Here is a 26,452-nt window from a genome sequence, read left to right as displayed (position 1 = left end):
CTGCTTCAGAAAAGTAATTACCTCAGTAATGTATGTGACTTTGGTAACGAGACTCAAAATTTCAGATGGCTTATTTTTAATAACACAGAGCTTTATTAGATATTTTAAATCACAGCTCAGTACTTGGCTAATAGATAAATACCTCACTCCTTCAACAGACTTTAAGAGGAAGGGACCCAGCACCCCCCACAGAATCTTAACAAAGGCAGTGCCATACAGGCATGAGCTTTACACACAAGCAGTTCAGAGCAGAACCCTAGTATGATCCACTGTATGCAGATTATATTATTTGGGGTGACCAACACTCAAATTACATGTTCAGAAAACAGCTTTAACTGTGAATTAGCTGATGTGCAATCCAACCTTCCATCTGAATTCTCACATCTCCCCAATGCCAACAGCAGACCACTTATATCTGCATGATGAGACTTTCTAATTCAACTGATGCATGACACACATTTCTTTGGATTAATTCTAGCCACAAATCAATTTCCTGACCTGGTTCAGCAGGCAGACACAAAAACGTCTGTGTTAATAGAAGTGAGCAGCTCAGAAGATGAAAATGCTTCCTTTGATTGACCTTTACCCACTTCACGCATATGCAAAACTACCTTAGGGACCGTATGTGCAGGCTGTCAGAATGAATGGCTATCAACCACCAGTCCATTGGGGTCCTGCTCTCTGCCTTTCAGGGATATTTTCTTATGTTATCCAATCATTCTTTCACACTGGAACTATTTATTTAAGCATGCATTTGCATTCTGGTCAAAGGTTGTATACTGTAAAATATAACTTACTGTAAAACCCTGAAGAATTACAGTACATATCCATAGTAGTCTACTTAAAAATTTTGTTTTCCTAAAGAAACATGGTATTTGGTAACTTTTTAACAAATACATACCTTTTACATTGCTGATGAAGTAAATAACATTTACAAATATTTTTTTCTAGAAGTATTGGTTATCATCTCAGCAAATGCTAATAATTGCCATTTTCATATATTAATAAGACAACAGTTAAAATTCAGTGGCCGTTTTAGTCCCAATGATATCATCATTGTATAGAACAGCGTGATCCACTACCATAGCATTAATATTTATTTAATCTTGCAATGGAATTACCATAGTTGATACTGACAAACCTCTTTTTGCTCCAGCTGAAAAAGCCTGTGAATAAATCATGTCATACTTAAGATATGAAAAACAGGTCAACAGCCGCTGAGCTGACATTTCCAAACAGAACTTCCCCTACAGCATAGCTTAAGGAAAACACGCTTCATTTGACAACATGCGTTTTTAACAGAATCCTCTTGGTAGGTACTGTATCAAAATATTTAACTGTATAAATGTGGACAGGGAGACCATTCTGACAAATGGAACTTGTTTTAGATTACAGATACATGGCCTAACATTTTAAGAATTCACTTAAACCAACCTCATTCCAATTGATGTTATATACCTTGAAGCTAGAAAAATCCCCCTCAGGTGAGTTGGTTTGAATGCCTTGGAGAAGCTGGCGAGAATAGCACATTTTTTGAAAGAAACAAACCAGTACAAAGCTCTTTGTGAGTTACAACTCTGTGGTAAAAACACAACAGCTCTGATCCATTCCATTTAATGTAAATGAGGAACAGCTTTTGATAGTTCTCAGTAGTGTTCTGGTTGGGAAATATTTTAGATATTCTTGGAGTAAAAGATAAAAGAAATCTACGCAGTGTTTTAAATTAAGACCAATGGCAACTTTTATTTACATAGTTTAACAAACAAATTCAAGCAATGATTACATTAGTCATTCACATTCTGAACATCACTATAAACAGATTGCTTATAGCAAGCCTATCCAGTGTTGCATTCTTCATGGAGATGTGATCACTAATTTCCAATATTTTTCTTTTTCCAACGAAGCCACCTCAGAGCTCTCACCAGTGCTACTTGTCCCATGAGGAATGTGATAGCAAAGTTACGTTTATACCAATCTCTAGGATTTCAACACCAGGAAAATCATCAGCACACACAACAAGAACAGGAGAAATATACAGAATTACATTAAAATATACTTTGGCATTCACAGATGACAATTCAGTGATGACCTGCATTTTCCATTCTTTGTGGCAAAAATTTTCCTGCCCAATTAGCTAAATTAGAGTTAAATAACCTATGAAAAGCTCTACGTGAATATCCACATCCACAAACAAATTACTCAGGACTACAGGGCTACAACCACTGGGAGCTTAACTGTAAGTACTGCTTAGGGACGTGTCATTTTATGACCAATTGTATGTGAAATCAGGAAAGATGGAATCATTCTAAACATAAATAATGTTTCAGAAGTAAAGCTGATCATCAAGCTACCTAGGAGAATTTTCTGCCAGTGCTGTGCTATGGGTAAGATTTGTTTGTGCATGTGTGAAGATGTGTGTGTTGGAGAGGGCACAGTTGGTCACTTATAAGGGTGGGAAAAAATAAAATAAAAATCACACTTCAAAGACTAATTGTATAACCCAATACAGGAAACAATGTTTCTAATGCAGTACCTTTTAAAGATGTTGCCTTTAATATTGCCCATTAGTCTTTATGTCTTTAAACAGTTTTTAGAAGCCTGCATGACTTCTGGAACCAATTCAATACACAGACAGGATTGACTGTATCAGCCCTTTTTAGCCTCTGAGAAGTTGCTTGAAATTCTTGCCTGTTACTAAACTAAAGCAATATAATTTCTTTCTAGTTTCCAGCAAAGATCCCTCCCACATTTTGTAAAATGCTGCACAAGAAGCAACAAAATACACTTACTGTAGAACTAGGAATGAATGTTAAACAGGGTGTTTTGGTCTTCTCTCAAGATCTCTGTGGGAAGCCTTGCACGTACACAGCTAACATAAGCCCAAGACACTAACCTCTCAGCAAGGACAGTAGCCAAAATCATGCTGACAAGCAGTGCTGAACTACCCCCTCACATGTCATGTTAAATCAAAATAACATGCTAACACTGCAACTGTTTCTTTTCCCCTTTCATATCGTCTTTCCTATGTCCTTGATTTTTTTCCCTAAACTGTATTTCCTAAACTGTATTTCCCCATCTAAGTACTCTGAACTAAATCTTCATGGTGTCTATTCATAGTCATTGATTAAATTTTAACTACATTTTGGAAGTTTTAACACTTCAATGGCCACAGTTGCCAGACCACCTGGCAACACTGCAGAAGAACCTACAGCTGAATGCATAAACAGAATTTTTTTAAATATGACCCCTCAAAACCCAAATGCCTGTGAAAAGGTCTACTGCTTTCAGGGTGGTGTGGGTCCACTTTGAAGGAAGTGATGCAGCTGACACTACCTGATTTTAGAAGGAAGCAACAAGGAAGGTCACATTTAGGCACAAAGCCTGAACTCTTAAAGACCGGATAGTATCCTGAGGTCACTACAACAATGGCATCTGATGACTAGTTCTAAAATAAACTATGCACTTTCTCACTCATCAGTTATACGCAATTTCAACAACAATCATCATATTGAAAAGGATTATTTACTTTCCATCTTTTCATACTGTTTGTTAGCTTTACGGTCGCACCCACTACCCCACTCCTGGGCAAGACAAGACGTGCACATTTATTTTAAATATTTGTAAGAGTAAAATTGTTCTTAGTGTAGCATCTTACAGTATATGCACCATATGTACAAAGAACCCTAAACCACAATGTGTTATAGATCAGTTGTAGAGATAGCAGAATTCTCACTAGCATTATACCATTAGGAGCCCAGTAGCACCTGACACCTTTGAGCCAAATAACCTTTCAAACCAATACAAAGAAGAAACTGAAGCTGTGGTTTCATGTTCAGTCAGCAGTACTGCTATGGCTGGATTAAGTACTATCCTCCTCCAGCTCCTCATTCCTTTCTCCTTTCTAACCCACTACCACATGTGCACAACTGTTTGCCAGGGTAATGTGTGTTTGCAAGTCCTTTTCCAGTTGTTTCAGATCCCAAATCCAGTTCATCAAGCTGTTTTGCAAACAGTTACACTGAAACAATGTCACAGATGCCAGGAAGAGGCAGGGTGGATGTGGGCTTGCCCATCTGTAGCAGATGTTCTACACAGGATAATGCTTCACCACACAAACCCCCTCAAATTCAAGGCTAATTGCTTTCACTTTCACTATATGCTTGCAAAATCAAAAACCCAAGAGTACTAACTATTACTCTTAATAAAGAGTTTTCCTTCGAGATGAACCACGTTTACTAGTCCTTATTTAACATTCAACTAAATCTTACATAGAAATTTCAACTGTTTTATTAGCATATTTATCAGTTTAAATTAGCAGCATGAAAAGACCCATGTCACAAGAGAAAATACTGAGTGCCTGAGCTTCTCTCCCTGAATCTCAGGCATAAGATTCATCTCTCCCCTAAATCAAGAAACAGCAGCAGGACTGAAACGGTAATGCAAATTTCTGTCAAATACTAGTAATAGCACTTGAAAAAAACCCTTTTCTAAAGGGATAGTTTTAGGGTCTCTTTTACCAATTGGGGGGGGAACTTCTAATTTTAAATTTGATCTTATACCTTTCACTTAGAATATAATGTTTAACAGTCAACATAAATACCTTCTACATACCTGTTATACTGCATATGCTTTCTAAAATTTTTACTTAGAAAGTCCTTGTAAAAGTCAGCCATTTCTTCTGCATTCAGTGTTGCTTTTTGACCTGAAAATAAGTTTTGGCATAACAATGTCAAGATAATTCTTTAGATTAAAACATTGGGTTGAGATGCAGGAGAGCTAGGTCTGACTTCTTGCTCCTACAAGCCTCCTGTGTAACCTTAAACAAGATAATATGCTTTTATCTTCCAACTTTTTAACATATACCAAGGGAGCAGATTAAAAACACTGATCATCTTCAAGCTGACGTAAGTCTTAGGCCCTTATTATTTCTGAAAGTGATGATGTTTATGAGGTCTAAGATTAGTTAGAGAAAAAGTCTGTAGATTGAGAAATACCTATCCTTTGAGTAAAATAAAACTTTCATGGGGGCTGAGGTCTAAACTGCACCAGTAATAACAATTAGCAACTTAAATTTGTCCCTAAAGCAAGTCAATAAACACAGAAGGAACACTACCCATGACTGCCATGATGTTTTCAGACACACTTGTTTTTCCTGTTGCTGTTGATAAATTTCAGGTAACTTATAGCAAAGAGTATAAAGTGTCTGTTCTACCAGATGTATTAACAATGTAGTAGACAATTACTTTGTGAAGAATGCAGTACAAGAGATGACTTTGAACAAGCCACTCTCATAAGTAGAATATAAGAGGAGATGGATTATTCCCAAAGAAGATTAAAACCTCTGGCTACAGCACAGGTGAGAACCAGCAGATATCCTCAACTCTACCAGATAATTCCCATACAAACTTTCTGGCACTTCCAGTGTTTCCAAAATGAGAATTCAAATTTGATGAACAGGGAGCTGGAATGGCAAATGTTCAACTTGTTACTATTCCAAAATGTGTTTTTAAGCTCCTGAGACTTATCACGGAAATATAATCTATCAGTTCTATTTGTCATCGATAAAGATACCACGGGACAAATTCACTCTAGGACTATTTGAAGGCTGCCTACATAGCACCTGTAGTTAATGTGTTTTTTCACACCGGTATCAGCAGAACTGATTGTAGATTTGCTTACATAAAAATGTTTTGTTCCAACTGTTCATGTTTGTTGCTAGTACATACACAAACATACATATTCATACATACACAAACAGCTGTATCGCAGAACAGAGTTAATCCACACATGCAGCCAATATAGTTCTATATCCAAGACATGCACATGCTCACTATTAGAGCAACAACAACAAAAAACAAAACAAGAAAACCCACAAGCCAAAACTAAAATGGCAACATATAAGAAGTGGTTTTTTAAACAGTACAGGACTTAATTATCTTTCAACCAGACACTGATCACCAGGATAGAAATAGAAGAGAAAAATAATAGCAAAACATCAGAGCAGATGCTTTACTAAACTCAAACAGATTATCCTACGAATAAAATGTTCAACTCCATACTACAATGGCCAATTCACTTTTGTTTCAAAGGCATCTTGTTTTCAGTTTCACATAATGACTTAGAGAAGCAACTATTTTACAGCAACTGTGCTCAGGCAAAGACAGGCAGATAGCAGCTGCTGTCTCCTCAGAAACTGCCTCCTTCTCCCTCAAGGAAAAATATCATATTCATTGCACACACTAGGGACCCGAAGCAAACAGTGTGAATTTATCCACCCAACCGCAACATGCACTTGAGGCAAATGCTCTGTGTGTTTAGGTCAGCTAGCTTGCTGGGTTAGAGGTGTGAAAAGAAAAAGCCCCTCCCTCCTTAAGACTACAGAACGATTGTATTGCTTGGCTAGGAACTCAGTGCATTCCATCCAGCTGGAGGGAAGGAATTAGAGGGAGAACAGTGCAACAGATGATCTGAGCCCCACATGCAATCTCTCTGAAGAGCTCCTCCCCTCTTTTATCTTTCTCCTGAAAACACTTCAAAATCCTACCCTCAAGATTTATGTGTGATGGAGCACAAAACCTTAACAAAATTCAAAGCTGAACAGAATTCAGAATGCATCCTAAACTATAAAAAAAGATCTCACTAACCTGTTTTGTCTCTCATTTCCAGACCCTTGGCTTTCAGTCTTGAATAAATAAATTCTTCTTTTTCCTAAAACACGTTTTTCCATATTAGAATCTGATGTACTCAGCCCTTGAAGTTAACTATTGTGTTCAGTCACACAGCAGCATAGTGCTTAATACCCTCTGAAATAATAAGCAATACTCATACTATCTGGAAATGCCAACAAAACGTTTTCCTGAATCCAGTGAATTAGTTAAACTGGTAACTTTGTCATTTGGATCCTGTTACCTGCATGCATCAAGTAATTCATGCAAGTGTTCTACTGAAACATGTGCAACTTATTTATGGAGTAAAGCTACAGGTGAGTTTCAGTTTGTACAGTTGTTTGGCAGGATCCAAGCCTGAAGTTTGTAAGACAAGCTATGAAGATTTGCTGTACTGCATAACTGAGAATCTGAGCATAAAAAAAAATGAAGCCTTAAAAAAACTGAAATTACTTAGATGGAAACAGAATAAGTATTTGTACATAAGTACAAACTTTAAAAAGCCATCCTATGGAATTCAAAAACAACTTTTTTTTTTTTCTACGAGATCTTTGCAAGTTTTGGGAGGATATGATGACCAAAGATCATCACAAATGATGGTGAATTACTGAACTGTTATTATTCTTCCAAGAATAGTCAGTGTCTCAAAATGAATGCTGCAATCCAGAAAGAAGGCAGACCATGACTAAGAAGCTCCTGCTGTTAGCCTTGTTGGGGTACAGTGCCAGTGCAATGGGCATGTTCCTCACTTACTCTTGGTGATTACACATAGTTTCTCTCACTTAAGACAAAACAAGAAAAGCTGCAGAATCATTTTCAACTTCCACCCTTGTCACAAACAGATATCGTATGTAGAGCAACTACAACCTTATATTTCCAGCGCGAGGGAGGAAAAGGGCAAATCATATGCCACAAACTAGCAATAAAATATACAAGCTCTTCAGTTTTGTACGTCATTTTAAAGACACGAATGACAAAAAAGTAATTCCCACAAAGAAACTGTGCATACAAAAAGAAACGGTATCAATTACCAGCCAGTAACAGCTGGCAGAACTGAACCCTACCGCACAGGGAGCAAATGCCCTGATTTCAGTTGGGCGGGCAGGCAGGCACCAAGCAGCCCCAGGCGTTGTGGTGGGCTCACCTGGCGGAAGGCACGGTTCTGCCGTGCCCAGAAGTGCTGGTTGCATTCCTGGGCCTCCTGCCGTGCTTCTCGCAGCCGCCGCTCCAGGGGTGACTCCTCAGGGGGCACGTAGAAGATGACTGGACGCAGGTTAGAGTGCTTGTCCGGAGGGCCGATCCAGTCATTACAGGAGTGTGCAGGGGGGCGGAAACCCAGACCCTTGAAAATACAGGCAGAACTCATTACCAAAACTGATGCTAAAGTGGTGAAGAACATCCTGATTTGAAATAAATTCCAAAACTCCACACACCCTTAAAACATGAAACCATAATTACGGACATTCATTTACCTTGACCGAAAATGGTGATACATTAAAACGTACTTTTATTTAGAAATGCAGTACAGGGGAATTTGCTTGGACTCTTTCCCAACAGGCAGAAATCATGATTATTTTGCTTTTAAAAGCAACTTCTCTTTTTTCATTTAACAACTGATATGGTGGGAGGCGTCCCTGCCCACAGAAGCAGGGTTGGAACTGGATGATCTTTAAGGCTCCTTCTAACCCAAACCATGCCATGAGTCTACGATTTTTTGTATCACTGATACTCCATTTCATTAAAATATTTGACGGCAGGAACTATCCAGTATGGAAGTCTTCCCAAGCGCTGCGCTCTCCATGCATCCCTGCAGACATGCAGAGCCATGTGTCCTTCCAGGCTGGGTCAGCAAGTGCTGGCTCCCACAGCCGTGTCCTACTGCTCCCTGTAACTATGTTCCCCCACCCCAGCAGGCTGACCTGGCATGTCACAGAATGCCAGGTTGGAAGTGACCTCAAGGATCATCTGGTCCAACCTTCTTAGGTGATGTATAGTTTAAATGACATGGCCCAGCACCTGTCAAGCTGAGCCTTAGAAGTGTCCAGTGTGGAGGAATATACCACTTCCCTGGGGAGATTATTCCAATGTTTTAACTGTTCTCATGGTGAAAAATATCCTTACGGAATCCAGACAGAATCTTCCCAAGAGCAACTTATAACCACTACCGCTTGCCTTTTCTACATAACCCCTGGTTAAAAAAACAAAAAAAGGAGTCTCCTATCCTCTTGACAGACAGCTTTCACCTCTCCTTTCCAAACGGGGAATGGGCAGACACCCCACAGGGGCTGTGGGAAATCGTAGAATGGTTTGGGTTGAAAGGGACCTTAACATCCAGTTCCAAATCCTCGGCCACAGGCAAGGAGGCCTCCCAACAGATCAAGGCCCATCCAACCTGGCCTTGAGCACCTCCAGGGATGGGGCAACCACAACTTCCCTGGGCAACCTGTGCAAGTGCCTCACCACCCTCATGGTGAACAAATTCTTCATAACACCTAGTCTAAATCTGCTCCTCTCCAGTTGATATCCATTGCCCCTCATCCTATCACTACAAGCCCTTGGGAACAGCCCCTCCCCAGCTACCTTGCAGCCCCTTTCAGCTATTGGTTGCTATAAGGTCTCCTCGGAACCTTTTCTTCTGCAGGCTGAAGCAGTCCAGCTCTCTCAGCCTCTCCTCGTATGGGTGCTACGTGTCCTTATAAACAGCCCCTCCCCAGCTTTCCCGTGTCCCTTTTCAGCACTGGAAGCTGCTCTCAGGTGTCCCCAGAGCCTTCTCTTCCTCAGGCCTAACAACCCCAGCTCTCAGCCTGTCCGCATAACAGAGGTGCGATCACCCGGCTCGGGGCTCCCGCCCGCAGTTACCGCGCTCTCCTGCCGCTCCCCACCAACAGAGGAGGACGAGGATGAAGAGGACGCGAGGCGGAGGACACGGTGGGTGCAGCAGCAGCCGTCGCCCGACCGCAACACCCCCAACCCCCCCGCCGCCGCCGCCGCCATCGTCGGGTGCTTTACGGCGGTGTCGCAAAAGCCGAGCGCGCCCGCCCCGGCCCCACCCTCCGCCCCCTCCGCGCGGGGCGGGGCCGCTGCGCTTCGCTGCCGCTCGGGCCGGGGCGCGCGCAGCGCCGGCAGCGCGGCGGGTGAGCGGGACATGGGGGCCCAGTGCTTGGGGGGGGGGGGGGCTCTGGCCCTGGGGGGGCGACACTGCCCGTGATGGGGGGGAGGACGGTGCTTCGGGGGTGGCTCTGACCCTGGGGGGCGGGGGGGGACGGTGCCCATGGGGGAGGGGACGCTGCCATTAGGAGTGGCTCTGCCCCTGGCGGGGGTGACACTGCTTGGAGGGGGTGGCACTGCTTTGAAAGGGTGGTTGTGCCACTGGGGGTCACACTGTTTCGAGTGGGTGGCTCTGGCCCTGGGGGTGACACTGCTTTGAGTGACACTGGCTGAGAGCCAGTGCTGTAGTAGCTGGAGAATCTAAGTAGGAATAATTTCTTTACTGAAAAAGAGTGGTGAAGCATTGGAACAAGCTGCCCAGGGAAGTGGTGGAGTCACCATCCCTGGAGGTGTTCAGGAAACATGAAGATGTGATGCTTCAGGACACAGTTTAATTGGCATGGTGGTGTTGGGATGATGGTTGCACTTGAGCTTAGAGGTCTTTTCCAATCTTAACGATTCTATGATTCTAAAGCATCACCCCCACAGCCCAAGTGGGAAAAAGATGTGTGACGGCCAGGGAATGGCTGTGAAACATCAGCCAAACATTTTGTTCCTACTGCTGGAGACATTTAAAATAGCTGCAAACGCTGAAGTGCTTCAGGACTTACTAAAAGAGTGGTGAAGCATTGGAACAGGCTGCCCAGGGAAGTGGTGGAGTCACCATCCCTAGAAGTGTTCAGGGAAAGTATAGATGTGGTGCTTTGTGACGTGGTCTAGTAGGTGTGTTGGTGTTCTGCTGATGGTTGGACTCATGATCCTAAATGTCTTTTCCAACCTTAACGATTCTGTGATTCCAAAGTGAAACACCAGCCAAGCGGTTTGTTCCTACTGCTGGCAATATTTAAATTAGCCATTATGCTGAAGTGATTCAGTGAAAAGTTGTTATGTGTGGCAGAATGAAGTACTTGCGTAGCACTTTATTAATCACGAGTCTCATTCTTACTTCCCTTTTAGTTCATCTGAAACTGGACAACAGCAGAGCATGGATATGGGTAACCAACACCCATCCATAAAACGGTTGCATGAAATACAGAAAGAAGTCAAGGAGATTGAACAGCAAGTGGTTGTCTTCAGTGGTCTGTCTACTGATCGGGATTACAAGAAATTAGAAAGGAGTCTTACTAAACAGCTTTTTGAAATAGATTCTGTAGATGCCGAAGGAAAGGGAGATATTCAGCAAGCCAGGAAGCGAGCTGCTCAGGAAACAGAGAGGCTGCTCAAGGAACTGGAACAAAATGCAAACCATCCGCGCAGACTGGAAATAGAGGCTATATTCAAGGAGGCACAGTCCCTTGTGGAACGTGAGATTACACCTTTCTACAAAGGAGGTAACTGTATAAGTGACGAATTTGAAGAAGGTATTCAGGACATTATATTGAGGCTTACCCAGGTGAAAACTGGAGGAAAAGTTTCTTTACGCAAAGCAAGATACCACACTCTGACAAAAGTGTGTGCTGTTCAGGAGATTATAGAAAGCTGCGTAAAGCAACAGCTGTCCCTGCCACTCTCTAATGATGCGCATCCTTCTGTCTCCAAAATTAACTCTGTAATGTGTGATGTGAACAAAGCAAGAGGGACTGTGATTGCTCTTCTAATGGGAGTGAATAGTAATGATACCTGCAGGCATCTGTCGTGTGTGCTCACAGGCCTCATTGCTGATTTGGATGCTTTAGATGTCTGTGGTCGCACGGAAATAAGAAATTACAGAAAGGAAGTAGTGGAAGAGATCAATAAATTGCAGAAATACCTGGACTTGGAAGAAGAAGCAGATTCTACTCATGCTTATGATTTGGCACAAAATCAGTCCATTATAAAAATAGAAGACATCCGCAAGAAAATGAAGGAAGTTAATTCTTTACTTTTAAAAACAGAGAATGCTTCTGATTTATATTTGGGATCCAAAGCAGAACTGCAGGGATTAATTGCCCACTTAGATGAGGTAAGTCCAGGAAAAAATCCCTGTATTAGAGAAGCCCGGAGAAGAGCAGTTGTAGAAGTTCAAGCTCTTATAACCTATATTGATTTGAAGGAAGCACTTGAAAAAAGGCAGATGTATCCTGAGCAAACTGCTGCCGAACATCAGTCTCATAAAGCAGTTTGGACTGTTCTTGGAAACCTGTCTCAAATTCAGCAGGAGGTGCTTTCATTTGCTGGAAACAGAACGGATAAAAATTACATGAGATTGGAAGAACTTCTCACGAAACAACTTCTAGCACTTGATGCTGTTGATCCACAAGGTGACGAGCGGTGTAAGGCTGCCAGAAAGCAAGCAGTAAAGCTCGCACAGAATATTCTCTACTATCTGGACATGAAAACAGATGAATGGGAGTACTGAAACAGCCATGGCCTGACGTAGAAGGATACTTTTACCTTTGGCACTTTATGCAGATCGTTGGCAGCACATAATAGATGTAGTGTGTTCTGTGCTTGCTTAAATCACAGGGATTGCATAAGCAGTTGACTTGGCTATGTGTCTGCTATCCCACGCAGTCATCCACTTGCCATGGCAACTGTCAGTACACCATCAGCAATTCTGGTCATTGCTGTAAGCAAAGAAATGTGCTTCTCTGAAGGAATAGCTTAATACTTGATCAAACAGCTTCTTTCTTTTTTTTTTTCCTGTTTTTTTGTTTTAATAACCTTGTGCAATGTTCAGTGAATGCAGACTTTTCAAAGATGCTGAAACTTCCTTATGGCACAGTACTGGAAAAACTGTCTAAAAAAGACTGGACGTGAAAATTACTATTCAAGTATGAGGCTCCATCCAGCAACTTCATAGCAGTCTGGGTATATGCTTAATGTGCTGTTTTGCCAGAAAGTATTAAGTGCAAAAAACCTGCTGGGTTTTGGGTTGTACTTGATTTATTCCACCCATCACACCTTTCTGGGTGTTTAGATTTCTCACTTAATGGAGCTATAATGCCAGCTGCAAATCAGCATTGACATAGGCAAAGCCAATTATGTCTGGGTTGGTTTTTTTTTGTAATACCCAAGCCCTCTGATTTGCACATACAGAGGTGGTAACTCTTTCAAATAATTGCTTTAAGGTACTGAGACTCAGGAGGAAAATCTGTGCATATATACTGACTGTGGGATTTTGAAGATTTCACACTGCCATCCATAAACCCCTGAAAACTGCACTGAACTTTAATTAGTAGTTGCTTAGGTGTCTTTTCAAACTCTGCTGTTAGATCTAGCTTTTAACTCGTCTTTTCACATTTGGTGAAACCAGAATTCACTTCGAAGTGAGTGAGCATCTTGAAATTATTTTTGTAAAATTACGTAGCTGGCTATAGAGATGTCCCTAATGATGTAAATGTGCATTATGTACTTCATACTGGGCAGGTGTGGCTTCAGGCATGTCTTGGAAAATGTGTCTCTCCTTGGAACACTTGATTGTTTTAGTAACTTCATAAATAAGCTTGCTTGTATGCACCTACCTTATTTTTATGGCTGCTAGTGCCAATCACATTTCTACTGTAGCATGTTTTTGACATTTTTTTGAGAGCATGGCATTAAAATGAATTAATTATAAAGGTATATTTAATTGTGGATACTTTGCACTTAGCTCTTTCATGTTGAATTAGTGAATTATTGTTCTATAGATGATGATTTGCACCCCTTTAAGGAGTAAAAACCATTTTGGATGTTAAAATAAATATTTTTTAGCTTTATTTTTGCTGATGAGAGAAGACAGTACTGTCTATGAGAGACAAGTGCCTTTTTGACACCACTAACTTGCACGGTCATTTGTAGATATAGGGCCTGTTTACTGGCAGCTTAAGACATTTGTAATCTTTGCAAACTGGATTTCTGACATATATATATAATTCTACTATAATATATGTTAAATTAACATAATTGGATAGGTGACAATTGTTCTATAGAGTCCTGCAAATGAGTATGCAATTTGGGAAATATGGATTCTGCTTTAAAACGAAGATAGTGATGTGGAGATGGAGGACTTCAGGCATGTCTTCTGTGCCTGTTGCTATAAGAGAATACATTAGCTCCATAACATGCTTTGAGACGTTGATGAAAGGCTGTGTAACTTCAGGGTGTGAATATATTTTGTTTGAGGTCATGCGGGTGATTGCTTTGCAATTTTACTTGCCAAAAACAATCTATTTTTTCAATTAAGTGCAGTGCCTAAGGCACAATGTGGCAATGTTTGTTGGAGGATTCTCTCTGCTCCTTCAGAGATACAGCCCTGTTGAATTTGTCTCTTCTTACCTCAAAATAATAATTTCCCCTAGTTGAAATTCCAATCTATACTTATATTTTATGTTGCTAACACAATATTTATCACATTATACACCTGAATTATTTTACTCATTTCAGGCTTTCTACATATTTGAGCTGCAGCTGCTGATTTGCACTTAGATTTTGAGGAAATGTAAGAATTTAATAGCATAATTATATTGTCCATTTTTCTTTAGTATTCCTGTCAGGTCTGCAGTGGTTACTTGTAGATTGTTTAACAATTGAGTGTTCATGTTCTTTGGAGATTACTTGTAGCTTTATAAATGTTTGAACCTCTTGCATAAAAATGAGTAGGCATAGTTTTCAGATCTGATCTATTTTAAATTTGTTTATCTTTTAGCTTTTCTGAATGAATTGTTATGCCTGTGTCTCTAAGAAGGCAGGTGTGTAAAGTTAATGTAATTTTGAGTGAGTAGAGTTCAGTAAAGCAAGATATAATGTGGATTAAGCTTTTATCCATTGTTCTGTAATCTAGTAAATAAACTACTTAAATTTTATGGCAAAATCCTCATCTGGAATGGGAGATTAATTCACAGTTTTTGCATGAATGAAAGTAATGAACTAAATATGCTTAACCAAAAAAATAATGCACATATTTCCAAAAATCTTGCTTTTGGCCTGAAGAATGTAATTTCTCTGTTTTTTTATATCCAAAGATTGAGGGGGACACAACTTGTTGTTCTGATATGGCAGGCTAAAACAATCAGCAAAATGTAAATGGACCAAACTGCAGAAGCCTGCGTTTTAGTACTATATTGAAACATAACTTTTCTGTGTGCTGCATAATCTACCTTAGAGCAAAATAAATGATTGGATATTTGGGGGAGAAGTAATCATATATTGTGATTCCTATTTGCTAATTGTGTTTCTTTTAAAAGTAGTTGTTCTTTAGTTATTCCACTGTTTATTTTTGTTGTTTACCACTCAAATTGGATTTTCTGTGTTGCCAGTTTGGGGGAGACTTTTGTCAAGTATGGTTCCTATTTTTTCAATCTAACAGAAATTAAGTCTGTGCTCCTTATGGTGTGTTTGTCTTGGTTTATTGCTGTGTAGAATATTATATTTGTATATATAAATTCAAGATTAATTATTGCAGTGTTATATTCTTGATTATTAATAAAAATACATTACTACCTTTTACTAGGTATTCATTTGAATGTTGCGCCCTGATGCCTTTCTCTGTTTATTTTTGAATGTGAGTTAACAGAATGTGAATTATTTTTGTTTTAGAAAAATGGTTTCTATTAAACATATAGAGATAAAGCTCTCTCTTTTCTTTTCCTCCTTTAAAACTTTGCTTTTTCACTGCTGTATTTATGAAAATAAAGTTCTTTGTGTGGAAACCACTCCTACCTCTACTTGCTAAATCTGGTGCCTTTTGGTTTTCTCTGCCTTTGGCCTTGCATTATTATAACTACATCAGGCGTTGCTTGCGTTCTTCAGCAATAACTTTGCATACTCCTGGGCTTCAGCTGGGTGGTGGCTGCAAAAATGCTTGTGGCTGTTTAAAGATCTCGACACTTTTCTGTTGAAGGATGCTGCCTTAACAGATGAGCTTGCAAAATGGATGGGATGAAGTCTCTCTGTGTGGAAAGTCAACGTGGGTTAAAGAGTCTTTAGTAGGGGCTAAACTAGTCTGGTTTTAAACTGTAGATGAGGCACGTTGACATGATTGTTCTGATGGCTCAGTATGTTTTGTCAAGATGCAGTGAACTAAGGTATCGGCTGATGGAAATTGGGAATTGTGTTTCTGCCCAGAATGCTGCTGGCTTTGTGCAGTTTATGCTGCTTGGCCAACTCCTATGAGCTAAATCCAATAAAACAGAAGAATAGAAACTTTAACAAAAGTGGAGGAAGGAGTTCTCTGTGGGGTTAGTGAGTCAAAATCAGCTTGTAGAAAAACTGCATGAGGGCTAGCGCTACTGCAGAATGAACGTGTGGGTCATGCACCCGTGGATTAGGGAAGCGAACATTAAGACCTTTAATAGCAGTTAAGTTATTAGATCCATCTTCTGCATAGTTAAATTTCTGGAGGAGAAGGAAGGAGAGAAGATGGCATTGTCAACTCCTATAGACCAGCATTTGCTTCTCTAATAATGGAATATGATGAAGGCAATACAAATGACTCGTGTACGGGAAATAAACCGGTTGCTTTCAGGTGCTCACTTGTGTTATATAGTAAGTTTCCATGCAATAAAAAGGACAAGTGGTCATGTCAAAGCACTACAGAGAATCTGGAAAAGTCTTGCCCAGAAAACATTGGATAAGAATAAGGTTTATAAAAGTTGAATGTTCCTATAGGCAACAAGTTCCCTGCATCTTCTTTCTGTCACTTTTAACGATATAACTTATTTCAAGGAAACGTATTCTTCGAAGACCAGTAAATCATCTGGGCAGTGGCCCTAGATGTTGCTCAGCCAGCTGCTGACCTGTTTGTCTTCATCAGCTGTTTACTTGACAAGAGAATTTGCCTGGCTGAGAATTTTTCTGTGAGAGTTTGGGACAGGCAAATTTTGGTTCCTGAAATGGTTTAGCTGGAAAATCTCTGTATTTTATTTCCATATAGATGTATCCTCCTCTTTGGAGAATTCTCAGCTGAGAACTTGAAGGAGCAGAAGGACTTCAATACTGAGTTCATGGATAGAAGGCCTGGGGGTATAAACCAGCTGCCAGCAGCAGAGACATGACCAAATGTTCAGAGCCAACATTTTTTTAGCGAGCTCTGTGCCTGATCCTCTGTTGAGTGAGAGCTTTCATTGAGAAAGTTGATTTTAAGGGGAACATTCCCTGAAATACTGTTAAGCTTTGTTTGAGATGAAGCTGAGAAATCACATTGAAATCTTTTGCTGAGCCACAGTGGGGCATGTACAAGTTGTTGGCTGGTCTGGATGTCATTCTGTTTTGCTACAAAAAAAAAATGTACATGGTTCTTTAAGTTATATTAGTAGGCATGTACATGTCAGCTGAAACCTGGTTGCTAACTGAAGAAGCTAGGGATGAAACGTGCTTTTGTTGAGGGCTTTGCACAATGCTTACCCTTTCTCTCTGCAGCATTTGGTTCGGGGGACTGCCAAACACAGATGAATGCTGCATAGCTTGTCAGTTCAAAAATAATGAGGACTCTCTCAGAGCGTGCAAACTCTTCCTACAGGACATAAATTGTAGCAGAGTTCACCATTAGAAATGGAAAAGTACCATGAGTTTCTTAATTGGGCCATTTCTCCACAATTAGTTTTGCCAGACAGACTTCTGCCAGAGGAGTTCCTTGTGAAACCTGTATTTCAGGCCACTAATCAAAAGCATCTCATGAGGGAAGAAACACAATGCTGCAGTACAATGTCCTTAATCAGATCCTTTCTTATTTATCTTCCCCATTGTATCGACTCTGGAACAGACACCCAACTCCAAATCTGTGGTCATGACCACCGTGAGGTCCATAGGCCAAATGAAAAACCCGAAGAAGCAGAGAGACAAGAAAGGCTGGAGGAAAACAAAACAAAAACCTAGTAAAGTTGTCAGGCTGTTGTTTGACTGAGTTATTTCAGTTTTACAAAGCTCCCTTTTGCCTTGCTGAGGTTACGCCTAGTCTACACCCTGCAGCTCAACATTGTTTTTCATCCCGGGTCACCCTAAACGATCCTCCCAGACACAATCCAACCTCTAGCTGATTGGGGTAATCCTTGGTGCGCCCTTGGGCCAGATGGAGCCGCCCATCTCTAGGGATGGAGCTGCTGAGAGAGCCGGGGTTGTTTAGCCTGGAGAAGAGGAGGCTGAGGGGAGACCTCATTGCTCTCTACAACTACCTGAAAGGAGGTTGTAGAGAGGAGGGTGCTGGCCAAGTGACAGGGGACAGGACAAGAGGGAATGGCCTCAAGCTCCGCCAGGGGAGATTTAGGCTGGACATTAGGAGAAAATTCTTCACAGAAAGGGTCATTGGGCACTAGCAGAGGCTGCCCAGGGAGGTGGTTGAGTCCCCTTCCCTGGGGATGCTTGGGTGGACGAGGTGCTAAGGGGCACAGTTTAGTGTTTGATAGGAATGGTTGGACTCGATGATCCGGTGGGTGTCTTCCAACCTGGTTATTCTATGATTCTGTGATTCTCTCTGAGGTGTCTGGCCATGGCAGCTCCAAGCATGTGCTTGGAATATCAGCATGGCTTGCAGGAGGCTGTGCAACATGAAGGTTGTAGCCTGGAAAATTGGAAGGGAGAGTACAAGAATTGGTAGCAAGTCTGAGTAAGGTATCATTTGTGTGTTCAAGATTAATTTCTCATTTTTTAAAAGAAAATTCTTCATGACTTCTTTTATCCAAGTCAACCTGTAGCCTGTGATGGAACACCTACTTCTTACCATCCAGGTGCCTCAAGATAATAACACATCAAAAGGAGCCTTGAAGTGCTCCGCTGTCTATGGATATTAATGAATGGACTCTGCTCACCTTCAGACACCTAGCAAAAGCCAAATTTTTCAGAATACTCAGCATCCCAAAGTTTCTACAATGTCAAGTAAGGCCATTATATGAAAAGGAGCCCACCCATAGACCCCCACACTCCGTCATTTCTTGTCACAGACAACCACTGGGTCATCCCTGCAGGTAATTAAGCCACAATTTAAAAAGGCTTTGCCTCATTCCTCCAGTGAAAGGCTGTTCCAAAGCATCATTGCTGTGAGGATTAAGTAACCTTATAATTTCCAGCATAAACATACTTGTGAGAAGCTTTTCTTCTCCCCTAGCAAGCAGTCTTGAATATATTTATAGGCCACAGCTAAATTGCCTCTTAGCTTCTGTTTTTCTTGGCTACCAAGCAAATACACCCAAACAGGCTGAGCTCCTTTGAAAATCTCTACTCTCTGAATCCAAAGCAAATTCTTAATAGTATTTTTCTTTTTTTTTTTTGTCAGTAGTTTTTCCAGTTCCAAACATATCCAAGGCTAAAACGTCCAACCTGAAACAGGAGTCAGTACAGGCACGTTATTTAATGCCTTTTTTTCAAAGGAAGCCTAAAAAAATAAACATCATTTCTGTAGCAGTGCAGTTGAAAAAAACTGAACTATGTATTTTCAGTGCTTTCTTCATGGCACCATCTTCATGCCTGGCCTGTTATGCTGCTCGGGTATTCTAAAAATCAATAGTTTTGAGTGACCTGCCCAAAGGGAGTGGAAACATTTTCAAGTTCTGCTAGTTTTCTTTTTGCCTTTAACAGGACGTGCATTGTTGTTTGAAGGAATCACATGTGTGTGGTTTTTAGATCAGAAGCTATTGCTGATCATATCACATGGCTGGATGCACGAGTTTATTCAGACAGGTCTAATAGTATCCAAACTAGATTTAAAAGCTTTTGCAGGGAGAATCAACTCAAATTCATGACAAAGATCTTCGAAATCATCAGTTAAAATAGGAGACTGCTTATGAAGCATGGCCTCAGTGTAGGACTATTTACATTGATATATTGTGTATATGTGCTTTCAAATTTGAATTATTTGGAGTACTAAACCCTAAAAAAAATATTTACGTAACTCTGAACATATACACAAGTGAACACTCATATGATGTATGCGCTATGATTTCCAACCTTCTTCAGACTGTAAACTCAGAAAAAGTACACATGGCATATTAAAATCTACTGACAACGGTTGCCTTTTGGAAGCCTCTAAAGTATGCCAGGGATCACTGGGAGCCTGCAGAATACTGGTTGTAATGTGGCTCCGTTCAAGGTCAGAATAATTTTACAACAATGAGGGAAAACAATATTTTTAAAAAAAATATATAATTAACTGAAATGCAGTAAAGCCAGTGGCTGCTTTGGGAAGCCTTGAAACGCCCTCATTCCAAGTCAGTGTTTTGGGACATTTCTCAGCATTCCTGTATTCAGAGCTGAAGCCAATTTATTCTCTCTTTTATTTCTACAGAACTGTTGTGTTTCTGATTTATTTTTTCTGTGTCTTTCATTATAACCCTTTAATTCAGTTTTGTGGCAAATTTCTTCATTTCTGTTTCTGGCCCATCTTGTTCTTCCCAAGCACAAGCTGCTTCCCAAGTTACTAATTCTTTCATGGACACTGTTTCCACCACTTCAGCAATGGCTGAATTCTTTCTCTGTCCTGGTAAAAACCTTAGAGCTTACATTCAGGATGCATTTATTAATTGAAGTCCCTGGCAAAGATCAATTTTACTCACTTGGTCAGATCTGGAGACCTCAAAAAAATACATGCATGCTACATGCACTCCTGTGTCATGGATCTTTCACAGAACCATAGAATGGTTTCAGTTGGAAAAGACCTTTAAGATGGAGCCCAACCAGTGATCCAGTCCTGCAAAGTCTGCCACTAAACCGTGTCCCCAAGCATGACAGCTACTCATCTTCTAAACGCCTCCAGGAACGGTGACTCAGCCAGCTCCCTGAGCAGCCTATTCCAAGGCTTGGCAACCCTTTCAGTAAAGAAATTCCTCCTAATATCCAACCTAAATCTCCCCTGGCACATCCTTTGGAACCAAGGCTCTGATAATTATTAAGAAATTGTTTAAGATACAAGAGAGCTGCAAAGGCTTTTATGAGATTCACTCTTTTTTTTTTTTATAACAACAGCTAAGAAAACATAAGAAGATAGAAGAACAAGCCAACACAGTGACTAAAAAATACTACTGCTGATATACGCATGAGGATATATGAAGGAGCTGGGGGACAAGATGGAGAATGGGATGAGATGCCAAGAGCCAGCATGACAGCAGAGCAGGGGAGGGCAGGTCCAGTGACAATATCCAGGCTCCACCAGGAGTCCAGACTACCTAACAAGTCTGGTGATGAATTAGGTCTGAGGTTGAGTTGTGAAGTCAGCGAGCAGGTTGGGGTCAGGCCCCCAATCAATGAGTTCAAATAATCAAGGATCGTAAGTCAAAGATGACAATGTTTTAGACACATTTTGCTAAGCAGTTCGGGCATCACTGAAGAACTGGAAATAGAAATAATCAGGAGTTGAGTCAGCACGAGCATAAACCATGGGAACCCTGTTCTTGATCTCAGCTTTTAAGTCAGTTGCTGAATATCTCAAGGACCTGAGCACAGAAAAGGTCTGGACTTTGATTAACTATGCCATTTGTGATCACGAGATATAGCAAATAGCCACACACCAGCATAGCCACCATTTCAAGATGCAATTGCATTCCCACTTGCTTACTACGGGATGGTGCTATATAGAATGATGCTATATGACTGGAAGCCACCAGATGCATTATTTATGTGTAATGCAAGGCAAATTGATCTTGACTCACAGAAGCTGCATAGAACTTCACATGGAAATTTGAGTGGTGACTACAATATTGCTTTCAGCACTACCTCACAGAGGGCTTTCTGGAGTATTTCTACACAGCTGACCCTGTGGTGTGGCCATAAAGATGAAGATGTTCCTACGATGCACCAGAGGTGATGTCTCCAGTACAGAAGGGGAAGTATTAATGTCATTATATGGGACAGTAGGGAAACCCTCTTTGAAGTACCATACGGACTTGCGGTCACTCCCACTGAGGGAAGCATAATGACTACAAAAGGTGCAAAACGGATGAGGAGAATGAAGAGCCTGCCTTAGTGGAAAGCATTAAAAAAGCTGAATTTTGTAGACTAGCAAAATGAAAGCTGATAAAAAACCCCATAAGACTGCTATCTCTAAATAGTGGCGTGACTATCAAAGATGAAAAAGCAATTGCTTAAGCTAATGGGTGGTGTGGGCAGAAATACAAATGGATAGAAATTTCTGAAGGAAGCTATATGAGCTGCTACTTTGACTTGATTACCCCAAAGACTCCTTTGAGGCCTTGAGCATCTTCATTCTTAAGTCTTCTGTGGATGTACTAGTACATATAGTGTTTTCTATTTAGCCTTCCCTTCTTTGGAAGTGAATGCATCATCCACTTTAGAGTACCTATAAGAGTCTGCTGAATCTTTACAGGTAAGAAGCCATTTTATGACAGCCACTTGGCTAAGTAAAGCTCTTTAAGTGCTCTCAGAACTTAAGAAGTGTACTTTAACTTAGGAAATTCACTTTAATTCAGCTGCCGAATGCACACACATAGCAATTACTCTTTTTTAAGAATGTCTGAAAAATTATTCGATATTTCTTTTGAAGCTCCTTATTCAATATCTGGGTTCACATTTATATTGCTCCCTGCAAATAATATAAACTCCTACTCTGACTATCCCATTACTAATGTCATCACAGCCTAAGCAGATTTCACTGACATTTCTGAGTTTGATTTCAGAACACTCCCAAGAGCTCAGGTTGTGTTACTATTTCTTGCTCCTATCTGGCTTTGGAGACGAGTGATGAGAGAGGCTACAGTGTAATTGGTACACAGGGTGTGAAAATTGAGATGGGCACCTCTGAAATACCTTCACTGCCTATATGGGAGCATACTTTTCAGGAGCTCACAGCCATCGAACGAAGGCATTTTTTTAATAGGAAGCACAGAAAACAGATGTCTGGTACGCACTGAATCACACAATCAGCTTGGGAGGGACCTGAAGAGATCATCTTATGAAAACCTTTACATAAAGAGGGAATTAATATCAACAGACGAGTGAGCAATATCTATGTAACCTTCTCAGAGCATCCATGTCCTCTGAAAGCAGCCTATTCTTTGCCTTTCCTGCTTTTATTGTTTGAAAGTTTTTCCTAACAGCTTGACTCCTCTTTCCATCTACTGATATTTTTTTCCTTCTAAGTCTATCCCCATGAATTTGGAAAGTTAAGTAATTTTTAGTAATAAATAACCAATTCCTTATTATTCACAGGCCATAGCTGTTTCCCCAGCTTCACTTTTAGCATTTGCTATTATAAATTAAGCACACAAACAGTTTCAGTCTTCCATTGCAGAGTAACATCAGGTGTTTTTTAAATGTTTTTTAGGTGGCTCTCCCATAGACACTCACTGTGGGCCTGCTTCTCAAAGTACTATTGCCAAAAATGGACACAAGACTGAAGCTGAGGAGTTATTAGCAATTAATAGCATGGCATAATTGCCTCTCATATTTTTGCTGTTACAGTCCTGTAAATACAGCCAAGAATACCTTGCTTGCAAGAACATCACCCAGGTGACTGATGTTCAGAGTATGATCCTGCATAAGCCTGTACCTGTCTGATCTTACACATCAAGTGAAGGACTCACGCCACTGGCTTTTGCCTCTTGTCTGCCTGCAGCTAGGGTGAGAGTGTCTAATTGTTGTGCTGGGCAAAACCTCCTGCCTGCACCATGGTTCTGCCTGCCACCTACAGCTGGTTGCCACCATCTGTGATACGCAGACCAAGGCTGTGCCAAGTGCCAACTAGACCCCCCGAGAAGTCAACCGCTCCCGTTGCTCACTGGAGTTGTGCCTGTTGCACCATCACGTAAATAGAGATGCCAGATGGCTCCTGCCCAACCAGGCATCCTAATGCATTATTGATCTAAGTGAACGCTCAAAAAGCCCGCAACACCCAGATGCTTTCTTGTTTCCCTTTTGACCCTGTGATCTTCTGAAAGTTCAACAGTCAGAAAGGATGCAGATGGAAACGCCTCTTTCCTGAATTATCAAGGATGGCAACTGGAGGGAAGGTCTTTAACTGGGGAGGAGGTGTATTTCAGCTACTCAATCTGAAACCTCTATAGGAAGCTTCATTCAGAGATAGTCCCCAAACATTTTATAAAGACAAAGTACTGCTCAGAGAGCTCTAACAAAGCTCTATACTCACTAGAAACCCATTAAAATCTCTGTTCTTTTCTTGTTGCTGAGCCTTCTGCCGATTCCCACACCCTTCCTTACTTTTACATGTTCAGCTGCAAAAGTGGGAGTGCCTTTCCCTTTGTGACACGCTAATCTTCTCATGCAATAACCGGCACTCATTTTCTGGAGTTTTATGGGCTTGTACAGCTCAATGGTAGGGATGCTTCCTCATAATCTGGATTAAGGTAGAAAGTGCACTGCATCACCTATGTTAGTGATTGTGAGGCTGTTTATTAAGGTGGAGGTTTCTCTGTGTACTCTATATTTCTGATCTGTGTTCTAGCTTGGAAGGCAATAACAGTTCAAAGTCAGAAGATAGATGTGTGTAGCAGTCATTGCCACAGGGCTGGGAAAATCTTGTTCAATATCTGGCCCTTGAGTTGCTGGTTCCTGTGTTAGCAATTAAATATTTCCATGTATTGGTTCAATACCCAGCACAGTGAGGAGTTTGACTGGTGACACTGGGGAGTAGGGTAGGTGGCCGTGTGTGACTTGAATACCTGTCTCAGTCTAAACCCATGAACTGGAGTTTCCAGCCTGGCTTCAGTGGCCTGCTTTGACTCCAACCCTGGATGCATCTGGATGGAGACACTGTGAAGATAAGACACCACAACCAATAGCAGGGCAACATTTCCCAGGAGTAAAGCAGTTCACGGATTACTGACTCTGTTTTCAACATAATTTTAAAATGTAAATATTGAGATGTTAGCTTCACTTACTCCAAAGCCTTTCTGTGAGATAAACACTCTCCTGTACAAACACCTGCACAATAATCCCTACTTGTGACTGCCAACCTTAGCTTAAACTCTGCCTCTCCCTCAGATCAAGCCATCCTTTAGGCTGAAGTTCCTTCCTTAGCAGGTCCCCACTGCCAGCCCACTTGGAGAAACTAGCTAATACACAAGAACAAGGCAACTGCAACCTATCGTACAACTGATATGGATGAAAGCTACCCTTTTCTTCATATCAAAGGGTTAAACACTTAATTTCTTCGCAATAGGCACTTGGATACTTCCAGTATGAGATGCTGGGTGTGTTGGGAGTGATCATTGTTCTTTCATTCAATGCAACAGATCATTCTGCTGCAGGTTGTCTCATCTCTCCTCCTCTGGTGGGTGGAAAAAAACACCTTTGGCAACACCTAGCAGTGCCTTGAGCTGCTCCTTGATTTTCTTTCTGATTTAATACTTGCTGTGACTTCTTAATCTCACCAGGATGGTTCTGCTATGAAGCACAAAGCCACATGCTCTCTTAGTTGCAGTGTAATTGCAGTTTAATGGAAGCAGGTTTCATTTGAGAAAGAAGGGGGAGGGATGCTACCAGCTTTCTATTCCTGCACATTGCTCCAGATCCTCGCTCTCCGCAGTGGATGGCTGCTGCCTTGCAGAATGTGAGAAATTAAATTTCTTCTCCTCTCTGCTTACTCATTATTGTCTGACACGCTCCTGCACTTGGATGCCAGACTAGTTCCTGGTCCCCTAAACCTCATGAGGGTCTTGAAAGAAAGAGGGCACCACCTAATCTGCAGTTTTCTATATATAACTGAAGTGCATGACACACCTCCCAAATAAGCTGCACTACTTAGCAGCTGCTGTATTGTCACAGAGTGAAGCACAGGGAACAGAGCGTCTCAGCTTTCTTAAGGGGTTTTATCTCTAACCTGACTTGTCACTTTTCTAACTGAAAGCAGCAGGGCTTTTGTCTTTATTAGCTCTACCTTAATGGCATTTTGGCAGTGCAGGAAGTCGGAGGGATTATCACCCCTGCATTTGGAACTAGCAGGATTCTGTTCCATTATTCAGCTTGAGAATTTAGCTCTGACTTCCATCTTACAACATATGGTCCTCCAAAGCTACTGGGGTTGCAGTTTTTCAAGCTTTTCAAGCCCTGCTCACTTCAAGTAGCTTAGCCACTGGACAGGGAGAGGGCAACCTGGCTGCTAACAGCACCAAGAAAACACTGGCAAATGCTTATAGAATGTTGAGGTCTTCAGCCACTGGTGTTAAATTCCTGAAGATGTGAGGCTGTGAGATGTCTGATAAATTGCTTATACAGGACACTGCAGCTACTCTTAGTGAAGAAAAGATTGTGATTTGCAAAAATGAAACCATGATATGGAAGTAGAGGAATGTATCTGAGTTTTTCAGACTGAGTAGATTTCTTAAACATAGCTTATCAACATAAGTGCTGGGATGTAAAGGAGTTTTTAAAGGCCCTTCACAAAGGTAAATAGTAGAAGAAGCACTGAGAGGCTCAGCAAGTAACAAGAGGTTTAGGTTAACAGAGTTCCTTTAAGAAATAGCATGAGACTAATGCTTAGGTAGCTTTTTTTTGTCTCTCAGTTGTTTCTGGTCACAGAAGCACAAACTCAGCTACTTCAGCCAGCAAAGTCACTTGTATGTGCAAACCCATGCGCAGGAGATAACAAAAAAAGCAAGATGCAAACTGCATTACAACTTGCTTGGAAGAATCAACACTGCCTGACACTAAGAGGTTTTACCTCATAGTTCCCATGACCTGAAAACCCCAACCTAAGCCAGCTCCGACTGGGTGAGAGCATT

The 26,452-nt window shown here is 41.1% G+C and overlaps 2 protein-coding genes across 2 annotated transcripts; one reads left to right on the top strand and one right to left on the bottom strand.

Annotated features, from left to right (window-relative positions):
• Positions 1-1,716: 1,716 nt before the first annotated feature.
• COA8 (cytochrome c oxidase assembly factor 8) lies at positions 1,717-9,665 on the bottom strand. Its single transcript, XM_069858876.1, has 5 exons — positions 9,525-9,665; positions 7,810-8,007; positions 6,645-6,708; positions 4,612-4,702; positions 1,717-1,977 (listed from the first exon to the last, which is right to left on the bottom strand). Exons 1-5 carry the CDS (start codon positions 9,657-9,659, stop codon positions 1,872-1,874), a joined length of 594 nt encoding a protein of 197 aa, XP_069714977.1. The 5' UTR covers positions 9,660-9,665; the 3' UTR covers positions 1,717-1,871.
• A 113-nt stretch (positions 9,666-9,778) lies between these two features.
• Positions 9,779-12,283, top strand: BAG5 (BAG cochaperone 5). The gene is made up of 2 exons (XM_069858875.1): positions 9,779-9,799; positions 10,830-12,283. The coding sequence occupies exon 2, from the start codon at positions 10,858-10,860 to the stop codon at positions 12,208-12,210; it is 1,353 nt and encodes a 450-aa protein (XP_069714976.1). The 5' UTR covers positions 9,779-9,799; positions 10,830-10,857; the 3' UTR covers positions 12,211-12,283.
• The last annotated feature ends 14,169 nt before the right edge of the window (positions 12,284-26,452 follow it).

Source organism: Phaenicophaeus curvirostris, chromosome 5, assembly GCF_032191515.1.
Source record: "Phaenicophaeus curvirostris isolate KB17595 chromosome 5, BPBGC_Pcur_1.0, whole genome shotgun sequence".
Lineage (NCBI taxonomy): Eukaryota > Metazoa > Chordata > Aves > Cuculiformes > Cuculidae > Phaenicophaeus > Phaenicophaeus curvirostris.
This window is presented reverse-complemented; position numbering and strand designations above follow the sequence as displayed.